Source organism: Electrona antarctica (genome assembly GCF_951216825.1).
Source record: "Electrona antarctica genome assembly, chromosome: 15".
Classification (NCBI taxonomy): domain Eukaryota; kingdom Metazoa; phylum Chordata; class Actinopteri; order Myctophiformes; family Myctophidae; genus Electrona; species Electrona antarctica.
This window is the reverse complement of record NC_136796.1, coordinates 41923618-41946597: the sequence shown is the minus strand read 5'-3', so window position 1 is coordinate 41946597 and position 22980 is coordinate 41923618. Positions and strand designations below refer to the sequence as shown.

Genomic DNA, 22980 nt, shown 5'->3' with positions numbered 1-22980 from the left:
CGATATTGTCTTCTAAATCCTGACGGTTTTCTGAAAAGCCCTATGTTTCTATGGCAGTCGTTCTCAAACATTTTCATGTCAAGGACCCCCCCAAGATTATATGTAATTGGCCGCCGACCCCCATCTGAAAATATGTTGTTCCAGGGACCCCCCCCCCCCCCCCCCCCCCAGAAGCAAAGATTTGAGTTAAAAAACGTTGGCTCTGAAAGAATATATTCAAAGATTTGCACTACATTGTCACGATTTTTCAAAAATAGCAGACCTACAAGCTCGTAGCGCGGCACTCGCGCTATGAGCTTGTAGATCTGCTATTTTTCAATCGCTAAAGTATAACATAATGCTTAAAACACCAAAAGGGGTTCCCGCCCAAAATGGGTAAAAAATGAAAGTGTTCCTATTGCGTCCCTCCACCGTGCGATCCCGGGCTAATTAATTTCAGATAATTAGCCAGCCTGATCGATTATAGCTTCGTTTTAAAACCGCTCTTTCAATCCAAAAAGTTTGTTATACAGGTAGCTCTCCACTGTGGCTCTCTAGGGCGGTGGTGGCTCAGGGGTAGAGTGGCTGGATGGTAACCGCAAGGTTGCTAGTTCGAACCCGGGCTCCCCCAGAGTTAGTGTCGAAGTGTCCTTGAGCAAGACACTGAACCCCCAATTGCTCCTGATGTGCTGGTTGGTACCTTGCATGGCTTCTGCCGTCATCGGTGTATGAATGTGTGTGTGAATGGGTGAATGTAATGCACAATCTATGTAAAGCGCCTTGGATAAAGGCGCTATATAAATGCACCATTTAGCATTTACCATTTACCACTGTGTTTACCGCTGTCAATGCAAAACAAACTGTCTAGGTATAGCAGGTCGGTCCCATTTAACAGTGCCTCCAGCACGGCTAAATGCAGTAGTATTGATTTTCTTATATCCCAGGGAGCTATCACCCTCGCCGCGTCACATAAGGTCAAAAAGCCTCCTTGCTTTGTGCCACTAGGGCGTCGCCCCGGTTTATCCATCTTGTAGCCGTGTGTAACACGATGTCCTTTTACATCCCCGGCCTTCGCGGTTTAACCTTTGTTGTACTACAGTCCTGTCCCCTAAGTTTCTTCCTCAATCTCAAAATGGTCTCTATGGGTTCTGAAAGGTACCTTTGTTACAACTCGCCGTAACCCATCCTGGGCGGGAACCCCTTTTGGTGTTTTAAAGCATTATGTTACACTTTAGCTATTGAAAGGAATGGAATACGTCACCCGCACACTGCTCGGTACATGAGTATTTTCTTTTTAAAGGTATATTCAGTGATTTCACTTCATTCAATTACCACTTATTTTGTCTTTCTTTTTTGATAATCCTCCCTACTATAGAGTGTGCTGACCATGTAAGGAGTTCCTCCCTGTCCCCAGTGAGCCCCTGGGGTCAAAAAACCCTAGTTTCAGTTTTGGTGGCGGGTGGCAAAGCCTTCATCCAATCAGGCTGAGAGGGGCCTTCCTCCAATCATGATCGAGCCTTGGTGCACATGCTGTTGGCCTGTTGCACTTCCCCCCACTGTAGAGCGTGCATGTGCACATTTTGTTACCGGGGCGGACTGGGTGGTTTTCCAAATCATCCAAATCACTGAATGCTCCTTTAATGCAATGTTTCGGTCCCTCCGGAACTCCTTCTGTTGCCTGAAGAAGGTCCAGAGGGACCGAAACGTTGCATTAAAAAAGAAAATACTCATGTACCGAGAAAATACACAGTGTGCCGGTGTATTCTATTGCTTTCATTGATGTCCACTGGCCTACGCACCTGTGCAGACGCCTGGTTTCTAGTTGTGCGAAAGTCTTTTTCTACACTTTGGCTGTTGAAAAATAGCAGATCTACAAGCTCATAGCGCGGCACCGAGTGCCGCGCTACGAGCTTGTAGGTCTGCTATTTTTGAAAAATCATGATAATGTATATAGTGCAAATCTTTGATTGTATATTCTTTCAGAGCGAACGTTTTTAACTCAAATCATTGCTTCTTGGGGGTCCCCTGGAACAACATATTCAGATGGTGGTCAGTGGCCAATTACATATAGTTTCTGGGGGTCCTCGACACTGAGTTATTTAACTTAAACGCCCAATGCATTCTCAATGGCAATAGCACAAACTTTGGCATGCTACTAGTCCTACATACTTACACCTATAGAAACCCCATTCAAACCTATTTAGGTTCATCTTACGGTGGCCTGAAATGGAATCTTTGAAATGTTTCATAGTTTATAGTGCTTTCAAATTTGAGAAATGTATAGTTGAGCACCAACGATATAGAAACATGAGGTATTTCAGAAAACTGTCAGGATTTAGAAGACATTTTTTAAATGTTGACGTCGGTTCTAAACTCGTGATACGGATGATGTACAGCAGGAGTCTTCAACGAGACACTAAGCAGGGACACCACCACATATTGTATTCAAATTGTGTTGCAGTTTAAACTTTCTCATAGATTACACAGACAGCTTCATAGACTTCCTTGCCAGCACTGTCATAAGTGTTTTTGCAGAAAATAGCTGATTTACAGTACAAGCTCAGCAGTTGTGATTAATATTGGCAATGCGTTGGGATTAATTGGCATAATGACAGCCCATACCTGGGCTGTCATACAGATTTAGATTATTAATACAAATATAGCCTATATTTTATAGATTTGGAAAACGGCTGATCTAATAAGCTCACAACGTATGACATGAGATTGTAGATGTGCTACTAAAGGAGTTTGCCAAAAATATCTGAGTAAGTCTTCCACCACTGACATAACATATTTTTGAAGTTATTTTTATGACATTTCTGCTTTATTTCAGAGAGAGAGAGAGGTTGGAAAGAGAGGGGATGACATGCAGCAAACAGCCTCTAGTCTGATTCAAACCGGGGTCCTCTACGGGTGAAAAAATGTGTTACAAAAATCGTGGGATAAAAAAATAAAACACTTTGCATAATACGCGTTTGTGTCTGCAAAAGCACATGGTCTGGAAATCCTGTCGACAATGGCAGGAATTACATTCTCATTCGTATTCACCTTACACACGCAGGCTGGCATTTCAAGACCTCAAGACGGCATTTTATCTTTTATGAAGATCTTTTATTTGATCTTTTTTTTAGGGTTATCAAGTCACGACTGATTGTGGTTGGTCTGTGTCCGTCTATAGAAGCAAGTACAGTTAGAGGCCATCGATATTGTCCTTTTCTTTTTGCTGAGGTTTGCGTGATCTGCGCAAAAGGACAGTTAACCCATTTTGGGCGGGAACCCCTTTTGGTGTTTTAAACATTGTTATAATTTAGCTATTGAAAAATAGCAGATCTACAAGCTCATAGCGCGCCACCGAGTGGCGCGCTACGAGCTTGTAGGTCTGCTATTTTTGAAAAATCGTGAAAATATTTATTTCAGAAAACTGGAGGATTTAGAAGGATTTTTTTAAATTTTGAGGTCAGGCCTAAATGGGTCAAATGATAAGAGACAATATCGGTGGCACCCAACTGTACAGCCCAACATCAACGGGAAGGGTTTTGGAGGAGGTACAGTACTTACTTCTGTGCTGGATTACTGTAACTGGTGTCATAGGATTCGTAGCCCTGGTCGTCATAGGTTGTTCCATATCCGTCTTCGTAGTCCTACAAAAGAAGAAGAAAACTATTACTAATAGGGACAAATGATAGTAATCACATGACAGCAAAACAAGGCAAAAGCTGAAAAGTGCATTTTTGATCGCCATTACACCAACCAGTGTTGTTTTCGTCGACTAAAACTAAGCGCGATTCATACTCCTTTAGAGCCGAATAAAAGTCGGTTCGGCTCTGTAGAGCCTACAATGTGACGTTATTTGAGGTTCGGGGGGGGTGGGTACCGTCCTAAAGTCGGCTCTTCGGTGCTACTGAAAATGTCTGAGTATGAATCGGCCCTAAGAAGAAAAATGTTCGTCGACTACCTTTTTTCACTGAGGAAAACTAAATGAAAACTAAGCTATGATGACTAAAACTAAATGTATTGACAATTTCGTCAACAGATAAAAACTTGACTAAAATGTTAGGAAGTGGGACTAGTGGACAAGAGATCCAGTATAAGTCATTTTACACTTGGTTGCATGCTGAAAATAGCAGATCTACAAGCTGCGACGCGTTGTGAGCTTGTAGATCGGCTATTTTCAGCAAGTGTAAAATCAGTCTTTGCGACGGCATCAAGGCCCGCCAAAATACATTTTAGTCGACTAAAATCTTATGACAAACAAGGCCAACTAATTATAATAAGCAGAAATGGCAACACTGCTGGTTGACTAATGGAGGAATGAAGGGAAAACAGCGCCCCCTAAAGTCACAGATCACTGAACTAAAGCATGGGGAGAGAGTATGTTTTGCACTCCGTCCGTCCGTCCTTCCTTCCGTCCGTCCTTCCGTCCGTCCGTTATCAGCTAATCTCCGGTACCGTTGGCCCGATCCATGCCAAACTTTGCACACACACTCCATGGATGCCAACGACGAACCTCTGCCCCAAATATTCCTCAACGGCCTGTTATAGCGCCACCATGAGGCCGATTTAGGCAAAACACATTTCTGTAGATTACTCGTACACATTTTATCCATACATCACACAATTCGGTATACACTATCTCCATAGTCATCAACACAGATCTGCACAATTTCCCATCTTCCATAGTGATTGGCTAATATTGGCTTCCAAAGCTCACATGATTGGTCCCTTTCGAACAAAATGCCACAAATCACAAACACAGTGTGCAATTTCCGTGAAATTATGCACGCACATTTCCACTAGGCCAAGGACGACATGCCACTCATTCTTTTCCAAATCAGCCTCATGGTGGCGCTATAACAGGCCAATTCCTGTTTTTAGCTATAACTTCATCAATCTGTATACAACTTATGTATGCGCACTCCCTAGAGGCCATGGAAAAACATTGTCCCTGCATCCCTCCACATCTGCTTATAGCGCCACCATGAGGCCGATTTCTGCTAAACACATTGCTTATGTTAGTCGCACGGATTTCATCCAAATCTCACGAAAATCGGTACACATGATCTCTGTAGTCATGTGATCAAGACGAGTCTGTTGGATTTATCAGATTCTACACTGATTGGCTAACATTGCCTTCTAAAGTTTTCAGGAGTGGCCCGTTTCGTTCAAAATGCTGCACATGTCCTGCTCATCCACAATTCTATCCTCAGAGATTCGATGAGTGATCTGGCTCTGCATTTCCTCAACAAAATGAAGAAAATTGTTGCAAAAAACAAACAAACAAAAAAACATGTTTATATTACTCCTAAACATTTTTCCAAACATCTCACACACTCCTATCCTCCTGGTGGAGACCTGTGCCCAGAAGGGCACTTTTTCTAGTTTCCACTACTCCTGCAAGACAATTTTCTATAAGCCATATCTTCAAAACTGGTGGGTCAAACTGAACAACCAATATGTCAATTTCTTTCAACAATATATTTATTTTCCTTTTTACACACAAATGACAATACACATATACAAAAAACAACAATGAACAGTACAAGACAATTACTGATATAAAGAAAGCAAAACAACAATAACCAAAAACAACAAAACAAAACAAAAAACAACAACAACAACAGCACTACTCCTCTTCAGCTCCATCCATTAGATGTGACAAATTATTGTTCTTTATGTATCTCATAAAACGGCCCCACACCTCCTGAAACATTTCTTGTTTGTCCTTAAGAATGTATGCAATCTTTTCCAAAGGTAGACATAAAGACAATTCTCTGAACCACTGTGTAATACTTGGTTTGTCCGGCCTCTTCCAGGTCAATGCTATCACTCTCTTAGCTTGTAAAAGACATATATCTATAAACATTTGTTCATTACGCTTTATCTTGTGTCCCTCCGGATATAGACCGAGCAGGAAGAACTTTGGTTCTGGTACAATATTTATTGACAAAATCTTCTGTATTTCCTGCCCGACCTTCCCCCAAAACTCAATCAATTTTGGACAGGACCATAGACAGTGGAACAATGTGCCTCTATCTTCACCGCATCTGGTGCATACATCTGGAATATTACAATTATACTTATTAAGTTTAACTGGTGTAATGTACACTCTCATAAGCCAATTGTATTGTAGAAGTTTTAGACGAGTATTCCCAGTCTGGGATTGAGCTTGTGCACAAGCCGTACTCCATTGTTCCACTGTTAAATCCTCCTGAATATCTGTTCTCCAGGCATTAAGCCTATCTTCCGAGGATTCCAGAGAAAAGTCAACCAATAGGGCGTAGAAATCTGATATTAACCCCCTTCCGAATGGGTCATTAACCAAAGCTTTCTCCAGCACAGACATGGATGGGGCCAGCATGGATTGCCCCAGATTAGTTCTAATAAAGTCCCTCAGTTGCAGATATTTAAAGAAGTGTTTGCGAGGGATATCATATTTAATGACCAGTTCCTCAAACGAGAGCATACTCCCCCGACCCCTCTCAAATACATCCCTTAATTGACCTATTCCCCTATCAGCCCACAATTTAAACCCCCCATCAGCTCTACCTGGCACAAATTGATTATTACCCCATATTGGGCTGAAGCGAGAGAGACGTGGATGTTCTCCCAAAAATATATTAACCTCATGCCAGACTTCAATCATTGTTTTAACTATAGGATTGCTTGTAATTCTTTTTAGGTTTTTATAAGTATCTGAGTAAATATAAAGGGGGAGTGGTAACTTCAAGGAGCTTGATTCCACATCTTTCCATGCCGGCGCCGCATCCGTTGTAAAGTAGAACATTAGTGTTCTCAATTGAGCTGCCCAAAAATACCACAGCAAGTTAGGACACTGTAATCCTCCCCTATCATAGGGTAGATAAAGTAAGGACAATCTAAGTCTAGGACGTCTATTGTTCCAAATAAAGTTGGTAAACAATTTCCTGGTTCTAGAAAAGAAGTTTGGTGGAGGTGACAAGGGTACGTTCTGAAACAAATACAATAGCTTGGGAAGTACATTCATTTTGAGTATATTAATTCTGCCGATCAAAGATATTGAAAGACTTGACCATCTATTAATTGAATTTTCGATTGTGGCTAAAATTGGGTTATAATTGGCATTCACAACCTCTTCCAACCTTGGCACGATTTGGATTCCCAAATAAGTAAAGGCATTTACTGGTCTGAAGTGACGAACATGACCGGGAGGGTTTGATCTTTCTTCCGAGTTCAGAAGCATAATGGATGACTTAGAGTTGTTTACCTTGTAGCCAGATATGCGACCATACGATGTTATTAGATCCAGAATAGCTGGGACAGATATCTCCAAATTTTTCAGGAATAATATTACATCATCAGCATATAAAGATATGCGGTGCTCTAGATTTTCTATATTAATACCTGTAATTAGTGTATGTTCCCTTACAGCAATTGCAAATGGTTCAATTGCGATCAAAAATAAGAGTGGTGATAAAGGGCATCCCTGTCTACAGCCTCTATGGATCCTAATCGGTCTAGATATATTATTGTTGGTTAGTATTTCTGCATATGGATCGTTATACAACAGTCTTACCCATTTACAAAAGTTCTCCCCCAAGCCAAATCGACCAAGAAGCTCGAATAGAAACGGCCACTCTACGCGGTCGAAAGCTTTTTCCCCATCGAGAGATAAAAAGGCTGTATCTGGCGCCCCCTCCTGGACATGCAATAAATCCAATACTCTCCTTACATTGTGAAAACCCTGGCGGGCCACCATGAACCCATTCTGGTCCTCATCTATAATTTCAGGTAGAATAAGTTCTAGTCTCTTTGCAAGTATTTTGCAAAGTATCTTAAGATCAGAATTTAAGAGGCTGATTGGACGCATATTTTCGCATCTATCATTTGATTTACCAGGTTTTGGCAAAAGTATAATGAGGGCTCCTCTCAAAGTGGGAGGCAATACTCCCTCTTCAAAAGATTCAGTATACATGTCCAAGAGGGGTTTCGCCAATCTGCCCGCAAATCTTTTATAAATGTCTATCGGCAGACCATCAGGCCCTGCAGCTTTTCCAGACTTCATATTACTCATTGCCTCCAAAATCTCACCAATACTCACATCCGCCCCCAGCTTTTTACTGTCTTCCTCTCGAATTTTAGGAATATTAATTCCATCCAAAAAGGAGCTCTCACCTACATCTTCTTGATTTGTCTCGGAGCTATATAATTTACCATAATAATCTCTAAATGCCTCGCAAATTTGGATAGGGTCTTCTATCGTCTCCCCAACATCATTTTTTAACATGTTGATTGCTCTTTCAGTTTGCATTTGTTTAATGCGCCAGGCTAGAACCCTGCCAGACTTCTCACCCTGGTCAAAGATAGTTTGTTTGAGCTTTAACAAATTAGCTGCTGCTTTGGAAGCGGATATTTCATTATATTGTGCACGTAATAATAATATTTCCTGATGTAATTTAGGACAAGGCTTCTTAAAGTAAGAACCTTCCATAGCTTTAATTTTTGATTCCAGTAATATAACTTTTTGTTTGTTTTTCTTTGTTTTGGAGCTCGTAAAATTTATAATCTGTCCCCTAATAAAAGCCTTAAATGCTTCCCACCTTATAGTTGCCGATGTTTCATCCGTATTTGTAGCAAAATAGGTGTCTATTTGTTCTTCCAAAAAAGTTATCAGCTCAGGGTCCTGGAGCCATCTCTGCTCAAACCTCCACTTAGGGGGGTCCCGCATCCGACCTGGGTCTACATAAATCAAACTATTAGGAGCATGATCTGAAATTAGGATACTATCATACACACAGTCCTTAACTCTATTTACAAGACTTGCAGAAACCAGAAATAAATCAATTCTACTGTACGTTTTGTATGTACTAGAATAGCATGAGTATGCAGATACACCAGGGTTTCTATCTCTCCATATGTCTCTAAGATTTAAGTCTTTGGAAAACTGGTGAATAACTTCCCTACTTTTAGAGTGAGTTTTGTCTGAATGAGTAGATCTATCTTCAGTAGGATTAGGGGTCACATTCCAGTCCCCCGCTATCAGATAATGACCCCCAAGAGATGTCAATAATATAAATAAGTTACTGAAAAACTTTGGGTCATCATTGTTCGGTGCGTAGATATTTACCAAAATAAGACACTCTGCAAAAAGATTACCTTGAATTATCAAATATCGCCCCATTTTATCGGCAATTACCTTAGTAACATTAAATGGGATAGATTTGTGTATAAGAGTCATGACCCCCCTAGCCTGGGAAGTGAAAGGTGCTGAAAACACCTCCCCTCGCCATCTTTTCCTAATCCTAATATCCTCATTCAGTATCAAATGCGTTTCCTGGAGAAAGACAATACTCGAGTGGATATCTTTTAACCTTCCCATCACCTGCTTAACCTTTTTGATTTTTTGTAAACCCCTACAATTCCATGAAGTAAATTTAACCTCCAATTCTCTAGCCATAATCACATATCTCAAATGACTTTTCTGAACCTGAATTTAGAGCAGTGCCTTCAACAAACAAATAAACACATAACATGAAAACAAAGGCTGCGACAGTGAGCCTGAAAAACAAAAACCCCAAAACCCCTGAGCCCATCGAGTAGGCTTGCCCCCCCCCCCCCCCCTGCTTCCCACTTCAAAAAGGTTAAAGACCACTCCACACAATGTGAGGAATGACCCAGCATCACCATTCGCCTCGTCCAATATGTCAATTTGAAGCTTTGATTCCCTGCTTTCATATGACATGAAAAAACGAAAATTCAAAAAAATCCAATGGCAGTCCTTCGATCAAATCTAGTCACATTTAGTCGACTAAAACTAGACTAACACTAAAACATTCCAGGTGACTAAAATGTGACTAAAACTAAATGAAAACTATTCACGAGACTATGACTAAAACTAAAATCAAAATGTGCTGCCAAAAACAACGCTGACACCAACTTCTAAAATGCAGTGGTGGCTGCAACCAGAGTGGGGTAAAGTACCTTTACTGTACTTCAGTACTTTTACTTCTACTCCTCAGAGGCAAATATTGTATTTGTAAATTTTGATTATTATCACAAAACATACATTACCCACTTCAGCCCTACTGTATACGTATATACATTTCGGCCATTTGAAAATAGCCAATCTACAAGTTCACAATGCGTCTCGATGCGACACATTGTTAGCTTGTAGATCAGATTTTCATACTTTTTTTTAAACATTTTGAAAACTTGTGTAATGGATTATGGGACATTCTGCATAACAAGTACTTTTCTACTTTTGGTACTCGAAGTACATTTTTATACCTTTGTAATTTAGAATTACTACTTACAACAGAGTATTTCTACATCACAGTATTACTTTTAATACTCCCGCCCATCTTGGGCGGGAACCCCTTTTGGTGTTTTAACTGTTATACTTTAGCCATTGAAAAATAGCAGATCTACAAGCTCGTAGCGCGCCACCGAGTGGCGCGCTACGAGCTTGTAGGTCTGCTATTTTTGAAAAATCGTGAAAATGCGGCTCAAATCTTTGAACATATATTCTTTCAGAAGACTTTTTTTATTTCGACGTCCGGCCTTTAATGGGTTAAGTAAAAAAATATTGATTTTCCACCACTGGCTGTAACACAAAAGGAGAGGTACAGTATATGTGTGCACTAGTGTACAGTACGTAGGCATTCTATTCCTGGCACCGGTGACTGTGTCAGCAGCATGGCATGCAGCGCCCAGGCACACACACACACACACACACACACACACACACACACACACACACACACACACACACACACACACACACACACACACACACACACACACACACACACAGGCACCACCGTCACCGCGAAGCCGCCCTCGTCTCTGCCCTTCTCTCGGTGTCAAGTGAGTTGACGGCCAAAGCGTCAAGACCCAACCCAGGCATCCTGGCTGCGTTTCATCGCCGGCTCAAAGGATGAGCCTTGAACATCTGTCTGCTCTCTGGCAGTCTGCAACCCCCCGCCCTCCCCCCCACCGTCCTCCCATCCCAATCCCCGACACCACCACCACACCCCCCCGACCCCGAGCAGCCATCCGAGAGGCACATCAAACGGGAACAGAGCCGCACCCGTCCTAATTTGGGATAAATGAGACTTATGTTCCACAAAAGACATCGACCCCCAGTGACACGTCTCTTGTCCCCCCGCGCGTTTCTTCTCCGCTAATTCCATCTGCCAAACGATTTGCACGCTCGGAATGGGAACGTGGCCCGATCCGGCGAGCAAACCCAGAAAAGTACTCATCATCACAGCCCTGTATTCTTATTAAAGGCCCTAATGCCTGATTAGAAACATGCATTTGCCCAAAAATGACACTGTTTGAATTTTAGTCTTTTATCTTTAATCCGCCAGAACACAAATTGGGTGTGAGGGAAGTTTGTTAAGTAACAGGAGCGCTATGGTACACTAAACTATACTTGCTTGTTACTGAGTGGCTCCGTTGTAAAAAAGTATGTCTTTTGGGACTCCAGTCCGTTGTCATTTTGGTACAAGCATTCGCTTTTTTTTCTCACCAGTTTTTTTTCTCCATTTTGGTGTTTCCTTTTTAAAACAGATTGTTAGTCAGAATGTGTGTTTCACTTGTGCCCACACCAGCAGGCAATTACAGACATGTTTTTTTGGCTCAGCTGAGAACACATTCATTTTCTATCTCTTGTGAATGCTGTCAAGTCTCGCTTGTTAACTCATTTCACTTGCAAACTATTTAGTTTGTTGTTTATGAATAAAGTTAAGGGAAAAAAACAAAAACAAAATGATATTATAACTTTGTGTTTGAGGATAAAAGACCGTCTGGAGGAAAAGATTTTGGACTTGGCAGTTGGCACACACAAAAACAAGTCGACAGGAAAGACTAGGCCATTTGAAGTTCATCTGTGCACATGTCTACATAAACTTGTTTTTATGGAGTCCACTTAATAAATAATAATGATAATCATTAGTATTTATCATCATTCAGTATTTATGAAAATAGTAGATTTTGTTGACTTACTTATGGAGATATAATGTAGGCCAAGTAGGCCAAACAATAGGTTATCCATGCTAAAAACTGATCTACAGTAGCCTAGGGGTAATTGCAGATACAGCTAAATAACCAGATTGTATCACTTATGGTTGGTTTGCGTTTCATCTACTATCAAACTTTTACTGAAATGTTTTGAAACTGCTGGGCGAGCGCTGGTACTTTGGCATGGAGGGTCAGATCAACATACAGTATGTAATGAATTCTGTACTGGCCATAATATGGAGCTTGTCTTGAGTGTACAGGGTTTGATGAGGTCAGATCAACATATGGAATGTCCGAACATATCAGCTCCATATATGGAGACCTAAGGGTGGCAGCGGGGGCAGTGTCTTGAGTGTACAGGGTTTGATGAGGACCCAGGTAGCGCCGGCCTTAATTTTCGGACCCGTTGTTGAGAACTCAAGACAGGTATCGGTCAAAAGATTGACATCGAAGGACGGGTGGGGAAGGATCAATATATGAAATGTCAGAAAAGGTCAGCTCCATATATGGAGATCTAAGGGTTTGAGGTTTGAGGTCAGATGTAGAGTTGCTGGCCGGCTCCATATATGCAGATCTAGGTGAGGATCCAGTCTTCTCCATGTATGGCTATCCAGGGTTTGATGAGGTCAGTGTCATGATCTTCATATATGGAGACGGCCATATATGGAGCGTAAATGGTGCATTTATATAGCGCCTTTATCCAAGGCATACATAGATGTGCATTACATTCACCCATTCACACACACATTCATACACCGATTGCGGCGGAAGCCATGCAAGGTACCAACCAGCACATCAGGAGCAATTTGGGGTTCAGTGTCTTGCCCAAGGACACTTCGACATGTACACAGGAGGAGCCGGGATTCGAACCGCCGTCCCATGGATCATTGGACGACCTGCTCTACCTCTTGAGCCACAGTCGCCCCGTAGCACGAGGCGTGATGGACTGACGGCCATATATGGTGGTGTGACGTGTCACGAGGCGTAATGGACTGACAACCATATATGGAGGCGTGACCTGACTGACGGACGGTCCGGTTTTGCAGTATTTTATAGTAATCTGCGACCTACAGTACGTTCGCAATAATAATACAAGTATTGTTAAGTTTTCCTGCTCCATTCGTGTTATATTTCATTCATGTAGTTCTTGTGAAAGATAAAATGCTCTCAAAGACTCTGAGGAGTGGATGTTTCTTTTCCAGACATTTAAAGATGGCTCTGTTACAGTGTATCAACATCTTTTGCGAGATAAACAAGCCTGCTACGATGACAGCAATCTCACCAAGATGAAGGGTGAAGGTATAACGTATGATAATACAAACGCAAAATATTCCTAGAATAACAATCGAGAGATGGAGCCACAGCTTTGTCACGGATCAACTTATAGTGCCAGACAAACAACACATAGTCACATTAGTAAGTGCAGAGAGAACAGCAGTGTAGTGCCTTAAAAAACAAGTTTACAATGGACCTCCTGTAGCATCCGTCTAAAATAACACCTGATACAATTAGTGTTGACGGAATCCCGCTCCCTGGACTGTTCCTCTCTCTCGGTGCTGTCCACTCACATCGGTCAGCATGCGGTGATGTGTTAAGGACCACAATAAACTTTTAACAGCGACACGTTATTTCTGTTTATTAGCCTAGTAACCAACACGTTGTAATTGAGTTTGTAAAAAGAGAACCGAGAGAGGGAGCTGGAGACGTGCTCGTTTTGTGAATCTCGTCGGCGAGGCTAAAAATGACAATCAGGTTCTTTACTTTAGTTACTCTCTCTACTCTCAGAGAGTACACTGCCTACTCTCAGGCGATACGCTGTAGGCACACGTCTTCACAGTGTCGGGGTGGAAGGCGGCAGACGGCGGAGCGGGTAGCCGACAGCGTTAACGGCGCTCAAGTCATTCATACTGGTTATAGCGTTTGCTTAAGAAAAAACTGCTGTAGAGAGCACAATAGAGACAAGGGTGCAGTGCTGTTAACGTATCCAATTCTAAAACCGGATTAGTGTGACAGTGAGGAGGGAGGGAGGGAGGGAGGGAGGGAGGGAGGGAGTGGTGGAGGGTGTTTAAAAAATGGAGACCGGGAGAGAGAGGAGGGCAGCCTCCCCCCCTCCCTAAGTGAGCCTTTCATTTGTATGCCAGTGGATATGGCTGAAAGGCGTGTTGTTAAAAGATAAGGACTGCCCTCGGAGGCCACTGAAGACTTACAGAGGGCCTGGCACGGCGTGTTAGAACAACAGTTATCACAGCCGTGCCACGGCGCTTTACAACGCCGCTGTAACAGATAGGGGGGGGGGGGGGGGGGGGGGGAGTCAAAGACTCTGTGTTCGTTTAACTACGAGTGTGTACAAATGGAACCAAATGGACCCGCGCGGATACACAAGGTGGTGCTATAGAGCACCTGCCCTTTTGCCCTCTGGACAGCAATGTGCCCTTTTGAAAGTTATTTGTTTTGTACAGTTTTGTTAATTTCTTTTTTTTGGTACTGTACAGTGTGTGGCCCATGGTGACATCGACCAATTCTGGATTAAAAGCTTCTAATATATATATATTATGTATGCCCCAAAATCAAACCCTATTAAGGCAGCTTGCATGTGTCCGGGTAGCTCAGTCGGTAGAGCTCTCGCCGTTGGACCACAAGTTCATGGGTTCGATCCCGGGCACCGCCAACTCAGCGAATGAGTAGCACGGTGCAGCAAGTCGTGCGGGAAGTACTGGGAGCTGATGGTAGGTGTGGCGCTCCACCTCAGCAATCCATCTCCCAGGGGGTCTAGCGCATTGTAACGGGGATAGACTCCATCTCCCAGGGGTCTATAGCGCATTGTAACGGGGATAGACTCCATCTCCCAGGGGTCTATAGCGCATTGTAACGGGGATAGACTCCATCTCCCAGGGGTCTAGCGCATTGTAACGGGGACAGACTCCATCTCCCAGGGGGTCTAGCGCATTGTAACGGGGACAGACTCCATCTCCCAGGGGTCTAGCACGCATTGTAACAGGGACAGACTCCATCTCCCAGGGGTCTATAGCACATTGTAACAGGGACAGACTCCATCTCCCAGGGGTCTATAGCGCATTGTAGCGGGGACAGACTCCATCTCCTAGGGGTCTAGCGCATTGTAGCGGGGACAGACTCCATCTCCCAGGGGTCTAGCGCATTGTAACAGGGACAGACTCCATCTCCCAGGGGTCTATAGCGCATTGTAGCGGGGACAGAGTCCATCTTCTAGGGGTCTAGCGCATTGTAGCGGGGACAGACTCCATCTCCCAGGGGTCTAGCGCATTGTAGCGGGGACAGACTCCATCTCCTAGGGGTCTAGCGCATTGTAACGGGGACAGACTCCATCTCCTAGGGGTCTAGCACATTGTAACGGGGACAGACTCCATCTCCCAGGGGTCTAGCACATTGTAACTGGGACAGACTCCATCTCCTAGGGGTCTAGCACATTGTAACGGGGACAGACTCCATCTCCCAGGGGTCTAGCACATTGTAACTGGGACAGACTCCATCTCCCAGGGGTCTATAGCGCATTGTAATGGGGACAGACTCCATCTCCCAGGGGTCTATAGCGCATTGTAACGGGGACAGACTCCATCTCCCAGGGGTCTATAGCGCATTGTAACGGGGACAGACTCCATCTCCCAGGGGTCTATAGCGCATTGTAACAGGGATAGACTCCATCTCCCAGGGGTCTATAGTGCATTGTAACGGGGACAGACTCCATCTCCCAGGGGTCTATAGTGCATTGTAACGGGGATAGACTCCATCTCCCAGGGGTCTAGCGCATTGTAACAGGGACAGACTCCATCTCCCAGGGGTCTATAGCGCATTGTAATGGGGATAGACTCCATCTCCCAGGGGGTCTAGCGCATTGTAACGGGGATAGACTCCATCTCCCAGGGGTCTATAGCGCATTGTAACGGGGATAGACTCCATCTCCCAGGGGTCTAGCGCATTGTAACGGGGACAGACTCCATCTCCCAGGGGGTCTAGCGCATTGTAACGGGGACAGACTCCATCTCCCAGGGGTCTAGCACGCATTGTAACAGGGACAGACTCCATCTCCCAGGGGTCTATAGCACATTGTAACAGGGACAGACTCCATCTCCCAGGGGTCTATAGCGCATTGTAACAGGGACAGACTCCATCTCCCAGGGGTCTATAGCGCATTGTAACGGAGACAGACTCCATCTCCCAGGGGTCTATAGCGCATTGTAACGGGGACAGACTCCATCTCCTAGGGGTCTAGCGCATTGTAACGGGGACAGACTCCATCTCCCAGGGGTCTATAGCGCATTGTAACGGGGACAGACTCCATCTCCCAGGGGTCTAGCGCATTGTAACGGGGACAGACTCCATCTCCCAGGGATCTATAGCGCATTGTAACGGGGACAGACTCCATCTCCCAGGGGTCTAGCGCATTGTAACAGGGACAGACTCCATCTCCCAGGGGTCTATAGCGCATTGTAGCAGGGACAGAGTCCATCTTCTAGGGGTCTAGCGCATTGTAGCGGGGACAGACTCCATCTCCCAGGGGTCTAGCGCATTGTAGCGGGGACAGACTCCATCTCCTAGGGGTCTAGCGCATTGTAACGGGGACAGACTCCATCTCCCAGGGATCTATAGCACATTGTAACGGGGACAGACTCCATCTCCCAGGGGTCTAGCGCATTGTAACGGGGACAGACTCCATCTCCCAGGGGTCTATAGCGCATTGTAATGGGGACAGACTCCATCTCCCAGGGGTCTATAGCGCATTGTAATGGGGACAGACTCCATCTCCCAGGGGTCTATAGCGCATTGTAACGGGGACAGACTCCATCTCCCAGGGGTCTATAGCGCATTGTAACGGGGACAGACTCCATCTCCCAGGGGTCTATAGCGCATTGTAACGGGGACAGACTCCATCTCCCAGGGGTCTATAGTGCATTGTAACGGGGATAGACTCCATCTCCCAGGGGTCTAGCGCATTGTAACAGGGATAGACTCCATCTCCCAGGGGTCTATAGCGCATTGTAATGGGGACAGACTCCATCTCCCAAGGGTCTATAGCACATTGTAACGGGGACAGACTCCATCTCCCAGGGGTCTATAGCTCATTGTAACAGGGACAGACTCCATCTCCCAGGGGTCTAGCGCATTGTAACAGGGACAGACTCCATCTCCCAGGGGTCTATAGCGCATTGTAGCGGGGACAGAGTCCATCTCCTAGGGGTCTAGCGCATTGTAGCGGGGACAGACTCCATCTCCCAGGGGTCTAGCGCATTGTAGCGGGGACAGACTCCATCTCCTAGGGGTCTAGCGCATTGTAACGGGGACAGACTCCATCTCCTAGGGGTCTAGCACATTGTAACGGGGACAGACTCCATCTCCCAGGGGTCTAGCACATTGTAACGGGGACAGACTCCATCTCCCAGGGGTCTATAGCGCATTGTAATGGGGACAGACTCCATCTCCCAGGGGTCTATAGCGCATTGTAACGGGGACAGACTCCATCTCCCAGGGGTCTATAGCGCATTGTAACGGGGACAGACTCCATCTCCCAGGGGTCTATAGCGCATTGTAACAGGGATAGACTCCATCTCCCAGGGGTCTATAGTGCATTGTAACGGGGACAGACTCCATCTCCCAGGGGTCTATAGTGCATTGTAACGGGGATAGACTCCATCTCCCAGGGGTCTATAGTGCATTGTAACGGGGATAGACTCCATCTCCCAGGGGTCTAGCGCATTGTAACAGGGATAGACTCCATCTCCCAGGGGTCTATAGCGCATTGTAACGGGGACAGACTCCATCTCCCAGGGGTCTATAGCACATTGTAACGGGGACAGACTCCATCTCCCAGGGGTCTAGCACATTGTAACAGGGATAGACTCCATCTCCCAGGGGTCTATAGTGCATTGTAACGGGGACAGACTCCATCTCCCAGGGGTCTATAGTGCATTGTAACGGGGATAGACTCCATCTCCCAGGGGTCTAGCGCATTGTAACAGGGACAGACTCCATCTCCCAGGGGTCTATAGCGCATTGTAATGGGGATAGACTCCATCTCCCAGGGGGTCTAGCGCATTGTAACGGGGATAGACTCCATCTCCCAGGGGTCTATAGCGCATTGTAACGGGGATAGACTCCATCTCCCAGGGGTCTAGCGCATTGTAACGGGGACAGACTCCATCTCCCAGGGGGTCTAGCGCATTGTAACGGGGACAGACTCCATCTCCCAGGGGTCTAGCACGCATTGTAACAGGGACAGACTCCATCTCCCAGGGGTCTATAGCACATTGTAACAGGGACAGACTCCATCTCCCAGGGGTCTATAGCGCATTGTAACAGGGACAGACTCCATCTCCCAGGGGTCTATAGCGCATTGTAACGGAGACAGACTCCATCTCCCAGGGGTCTATAGCGCATTGTAACGGGGACAGACTCCATCTCCTAGGGGTCTAGCGCATTGTAACGGGGACAGACTCCATCTCCCAGGGGTCTATAGCGCATTGTAACGGGGACAGACTCCATCTCCCAGGGGTCTAGCGCATTGTAACGGGGACAGACTCCATCTCCCAGGGATCTATAGCGCATTGTAACGGGGACAGACTCCATCTCCCAGGGGTCTAGCGCATTGTAACAGGGACAGACTCCATCTCCCAGGGGTCTATAGCGCATTGTAGCGGGGACAGAGTCCATCTTCTAGGGGTCTAGCGCATTGTAGCGGGGACAGACTCCATCTCCCAGGGGTCTAGCGCATTGTAGCGGGGACAGACTCCATCTCCTAGGGGTCTAGCGCATTGTAACGGGGACAGACTCCATCTCCCAGGGATCTATAGCACATTGTAACGGGGACAGACTCCATCTCCCAGGGGTCTAGCGCATTGTAACGGGGACAGACTCCATCTCCCAGGGGTCTATAGCGCATTGTAGCGGGGACAGACTCCATCTCCCAGGGGTCTATAGCGCATTGTAATGGGGACAGACTCCATCTCCCAGGGGTCTATAGCGCATTGTAATGGGGACAGACTCCATCTCCCAGGGGTCTATAGCGCATTGTAACGGGGACAGACTCCATCTCCCAGGGGTCTATAGCGCATTGTAACGGGGACAGACTCCATCTCCCAGGGGTCTATAGCGCATTGTAACGGGGACAGACTCCATCTCCCAGGGGTCTATAGTGCATTGTAACGGGGATAGACTCCATCTCCCAGGGGTCTAGCGCATTGTAACAGGGATAGACTCCATCTCCCAGGGGTCTATAGCGCATTGTAATGGGGACAGACTCCATCTCCCAAGGGTCTATAGCACATTGTAACGGGGACAGACTCCATCTCCCAGGGGTCTATAGCTCATTGTAACAGGGACAGACTCCATCTCCCAGGGGTCTAGCGCATTGTAACAGGGACAGACTCCATCTCCCAGGGGTCTATAGCGCATTGTAGCGGGGACAGAGTCCATCTCCTAGGGGTCTAGCGCATTGTAGCGGGGACAGACTCCATCTCCCAGGGGTCTAGCGCATTGTAGCGGGGACAGACTCCATCTCCTAGGGGTCTAGCGCATTGTAACGGGGACAGACTCCATCTCCTAGGGGTCTAGCACATTGTAACGGGGACAGACTCCATCTCCCAGGGGTCTAGCACATTGTAACGGGGACAGACTCCATCTCCCAGGGGTCTATAGCGCATTGTAATGGGGACAGACTCCATCTCCCAGGGGTCTATAGCGCATTGTAACGGGGACAGACTCCATCTCCCAGGGGTCTATAGCGCATTGTAACGGGGACAGACTCCATCTCCCAGGGGTCTATAGCGCATTGTAACAGGGATAGACTCCATCTCCCAGGGGTCTATAGTGCATTGTAACGGGGACAGACTCCATCTCCCAGGGGTCTATAGTGCATTGTAACGGGGATAGACTCCATCTCCCAGGGGTCTATAGTGCATTGTAACGGGGATAGACTCCATCTCCCAGGGGTCTAGCGCATTGTAACAGGGATAGACTCCATCTCCCAGGGGTCTATAGCGCATTGTAACGGGGACAGACTCCATCTCCCAGGGGTCTATAGCACATTGTAACGGGGACAGACTCCATCTCCCAGGGGTCTAGCACATTGTAACAGGGATAGACTCCATCTCCCAGGGGTCTATAGCGCATTGTAACGCGGACAGACTCCATCTCCCAGGGGTCTATAGCTCATTGTAACGGGGACAGACTCCATCTCCCAGGGGTCTATAGCACATTGTAACAGGGATAGACTCCATCTTCCAGGGGTCTATAGCGCATTGTAACGGGGACAGACTCCATCTCCCAGGGGTCTATAGCGCATTGTAACGGGGACAGACTCCATCTCCCAGGGGTCTATAGCGCATTGTAACGGGGACAGACTCCATCTCCCAGGGGTCTATAGCGCATTGTAACGGGGACAGACTCCATCTCCCAGGGGTCTATAGCGCATTGTAACAGGGATAGACTCCATCTCCCAGGGGTCTATAGCACATTGTAACAGGGATAGACTCCATCTCCCAGGGGTCTATAGCGCATTGTAACGGGGACAGACTCCATCTCCCAGGGGTCTATAGCGCATTGTAACGGGAACAGACTCCATCTCCCAGGGGTCTAGCGCATTGTAACGGGGACAGACTCCAGCGTGTTACCGGCTGATACCGACAATATGCCACTCCCAACCTACTACTTCTTCTTCTTCTTCTTCTTGCGGTTCCACGTGCCGCACAAGGTGCCCTTTTTTCCACTTGAGCAGCTGCCCCTCAAAATGTCTGTGCATGCCACTGTCCATTTGGTTCCACTTGTACACTCTGGGTTACAAAAACCGTAAAAGGACCATTTGCATTCTCTCCGAGTTAAATTCACATTGTGGACTTTGCCGTGTGACTGGAGGCAGCGGACTTGTTCGCAGGCACATTACATGACAGTTATTTCAGAATCAATCAATTCGCAGGCATTGCACGTGTTGTTGCCCACGCTCTGATTTTTAGGTCTTATTCCAAGTATTACATAAATGACTCCAACACAGAGAGGAAACATAGAACATTGAAGAAAAGCATCTATTAATTAAATATGCCTCCTGTCACCAGGGAAATTATTCTTCAGCGTCCTGCTGCCTGTAGTCCACCACCACCACAATTCATACATGATCACCATCTAAATACTCAATTCAACGTGTCGCCATAATAACCCATTCTGGACGGGAACCCGTTTTGGCGTTTTAACTAAGCATCATGTTATACTTTAGCTATTGAAAAATAGCAGATCTACAAGCTCATAGCGCGCCACCGAGTGGCGCGCTACGAGCTTGTAGGTCTGCTATTTTTTAAAAATCGTGAAAATGCGGCACAAATCTTTGAATATAATGATATTCTTTCAGAAGACTTTTTGGGGATAATATGGGATAATATGCTTACTGCTGTGACACAGCGTCATCACACCCATGGCAGCTTCTCAAAAGGTGACAATAATTAGGTCCTGTGTTGTCTTTTAACTTTGCACTCCCACAGGCACTCATCGAGGCACAGTCAGCATGTGTCATCAGGGTGTTATTATCATCAGCTGATGGCACTCGGCGACAATGGACATGTACTGTACAATGCTCGTTTCTTGTACTCGTTGAGTGTATTTTGGCGGTTGAACAGTTCCCTCTCACTTCCACTCGAGGGCTGCCCTGTAGAACAGGTGGAGGCGTTTACAGACGTTCTGTGTAAACCGTAAACGCCATCGCACAACTGCCCTCGACACCCATTTAGACCCGAGGACGATTCTACAAAATAATGTCTTCGAAATCATGACAGTTTTCTGATAAACCTCTGTTTCTATGTCGGTGGTTCTCAAAACTATTTCATGTCAAGGACCCCTAGAATTATATGTATTTGGCCTCCAACCCAAATCTCAAAATATGTTGTTCCAGGGACCACCCAGAAGCAAAGATTTGAGTTAAAAATGTTCGCTCTGAAAGGATATTCCCAATTATTTGCGCCACATTTTCACGATTTTTCAAAAATGAGCTTGTAGATCTGCTATTTTTCAATAGCTAAAGTATAACATTATGCTTAAAACACCAAAAGGGGTTCCCGCCCAAAATGGGTTAAACCCTATACAGTCGTAAACTAATACTTGGTCTCTGTAGTCGGGCCTGCAACTCGTTGGTCAGGGTCACTTTGCCATCTCAGACTCTTAAGAATCTACGCATCAAATTTCTTTAAATAGCCAATATTATTTGTCTTTATTTTGTTCCAACGTGATCTCCTATAATTGACTGCCAGTATACGCGTCAGCAGTTTTGACGAGGCCTTTCCTCTACAGCAGGGGTTCTCAACCCGTGGGTCGCGACCCCTCGGGGGGTCGCCAAATTATTTTAGGGGGTCCCCAAATTATTTTCAAAAAAAAAAAAGATTTAGTTTTTTTTAAAAAAATTCACGATTTTTCAAAAATAGCAGACCTACAAGCTCGTAGCGCGCCACTCGGTGGCGCGCTACGAGCTTGTAGATCTGCTATTTTTCAATAGCTAAATTATAACATAATGCTTAAAACACCAAAAGGGGTTCCCGCCCAAAATGGGTTAAGGTTATTGTAGCAGTCAATTTATATTGGGGGTCGGGAGCATTTCCGGGGGTCCCCGGCCAAAAACGTTGAGAACCCCTGCTCTACAGGAGTAAAATTACTGTAGGTGGTACAAGTCCAATTTATACTTTGTCATACGATGCTAGCCGATCTACAAGCTCACAAGGCGTTGCAATGCGACGCGTTGTGAGCTTGTGGATTCGCTATTTAAAATATAAAGTATAAATTAACTACTTACACCCCAGCATCTGAATGCTGGAGAAAACTTGCAGAAAATAGCTGATTTGACAAGCTATTTTCAGTAAAGAAATTGAATGTAGAGAGCAAACAGAAAAGTCACCAGTATACAGCCCTGGGGGACACCACTCAACAATGTATGGGGCTAAAGTGGTAAGCAATACTTCTATGAAACCTTTTCCCCAGATTCAGACTGGAGACAAT

The 22980-nt window shown here is 45.6% G+C and overlaps 1 protein-coding gene across 2 annotated transcripts in view; it reads right to left on the bottom strand.

Moving 5' to 3' along the window:
* Positions 1-22980, bottom strand: part of khdrbs3 (KH domain containing, RNA binding, signal transduction associated 3) — a 90221-nt gene that overhangs the window by 17751 nt on the left and 49490 nt on the right. For both annotated transcript variants that reach the window (XM_079521788.1, XM_079521787.1), the window contains exon 7: positions 3538-3620. In XM_079521788.1, the coding sequence (XP_079377914.1) occupies positions 3538-3620 (83 nt within the window). The remainder of the gene's footprint in view (positions 1-3537; positions 3621-22980) is intronic.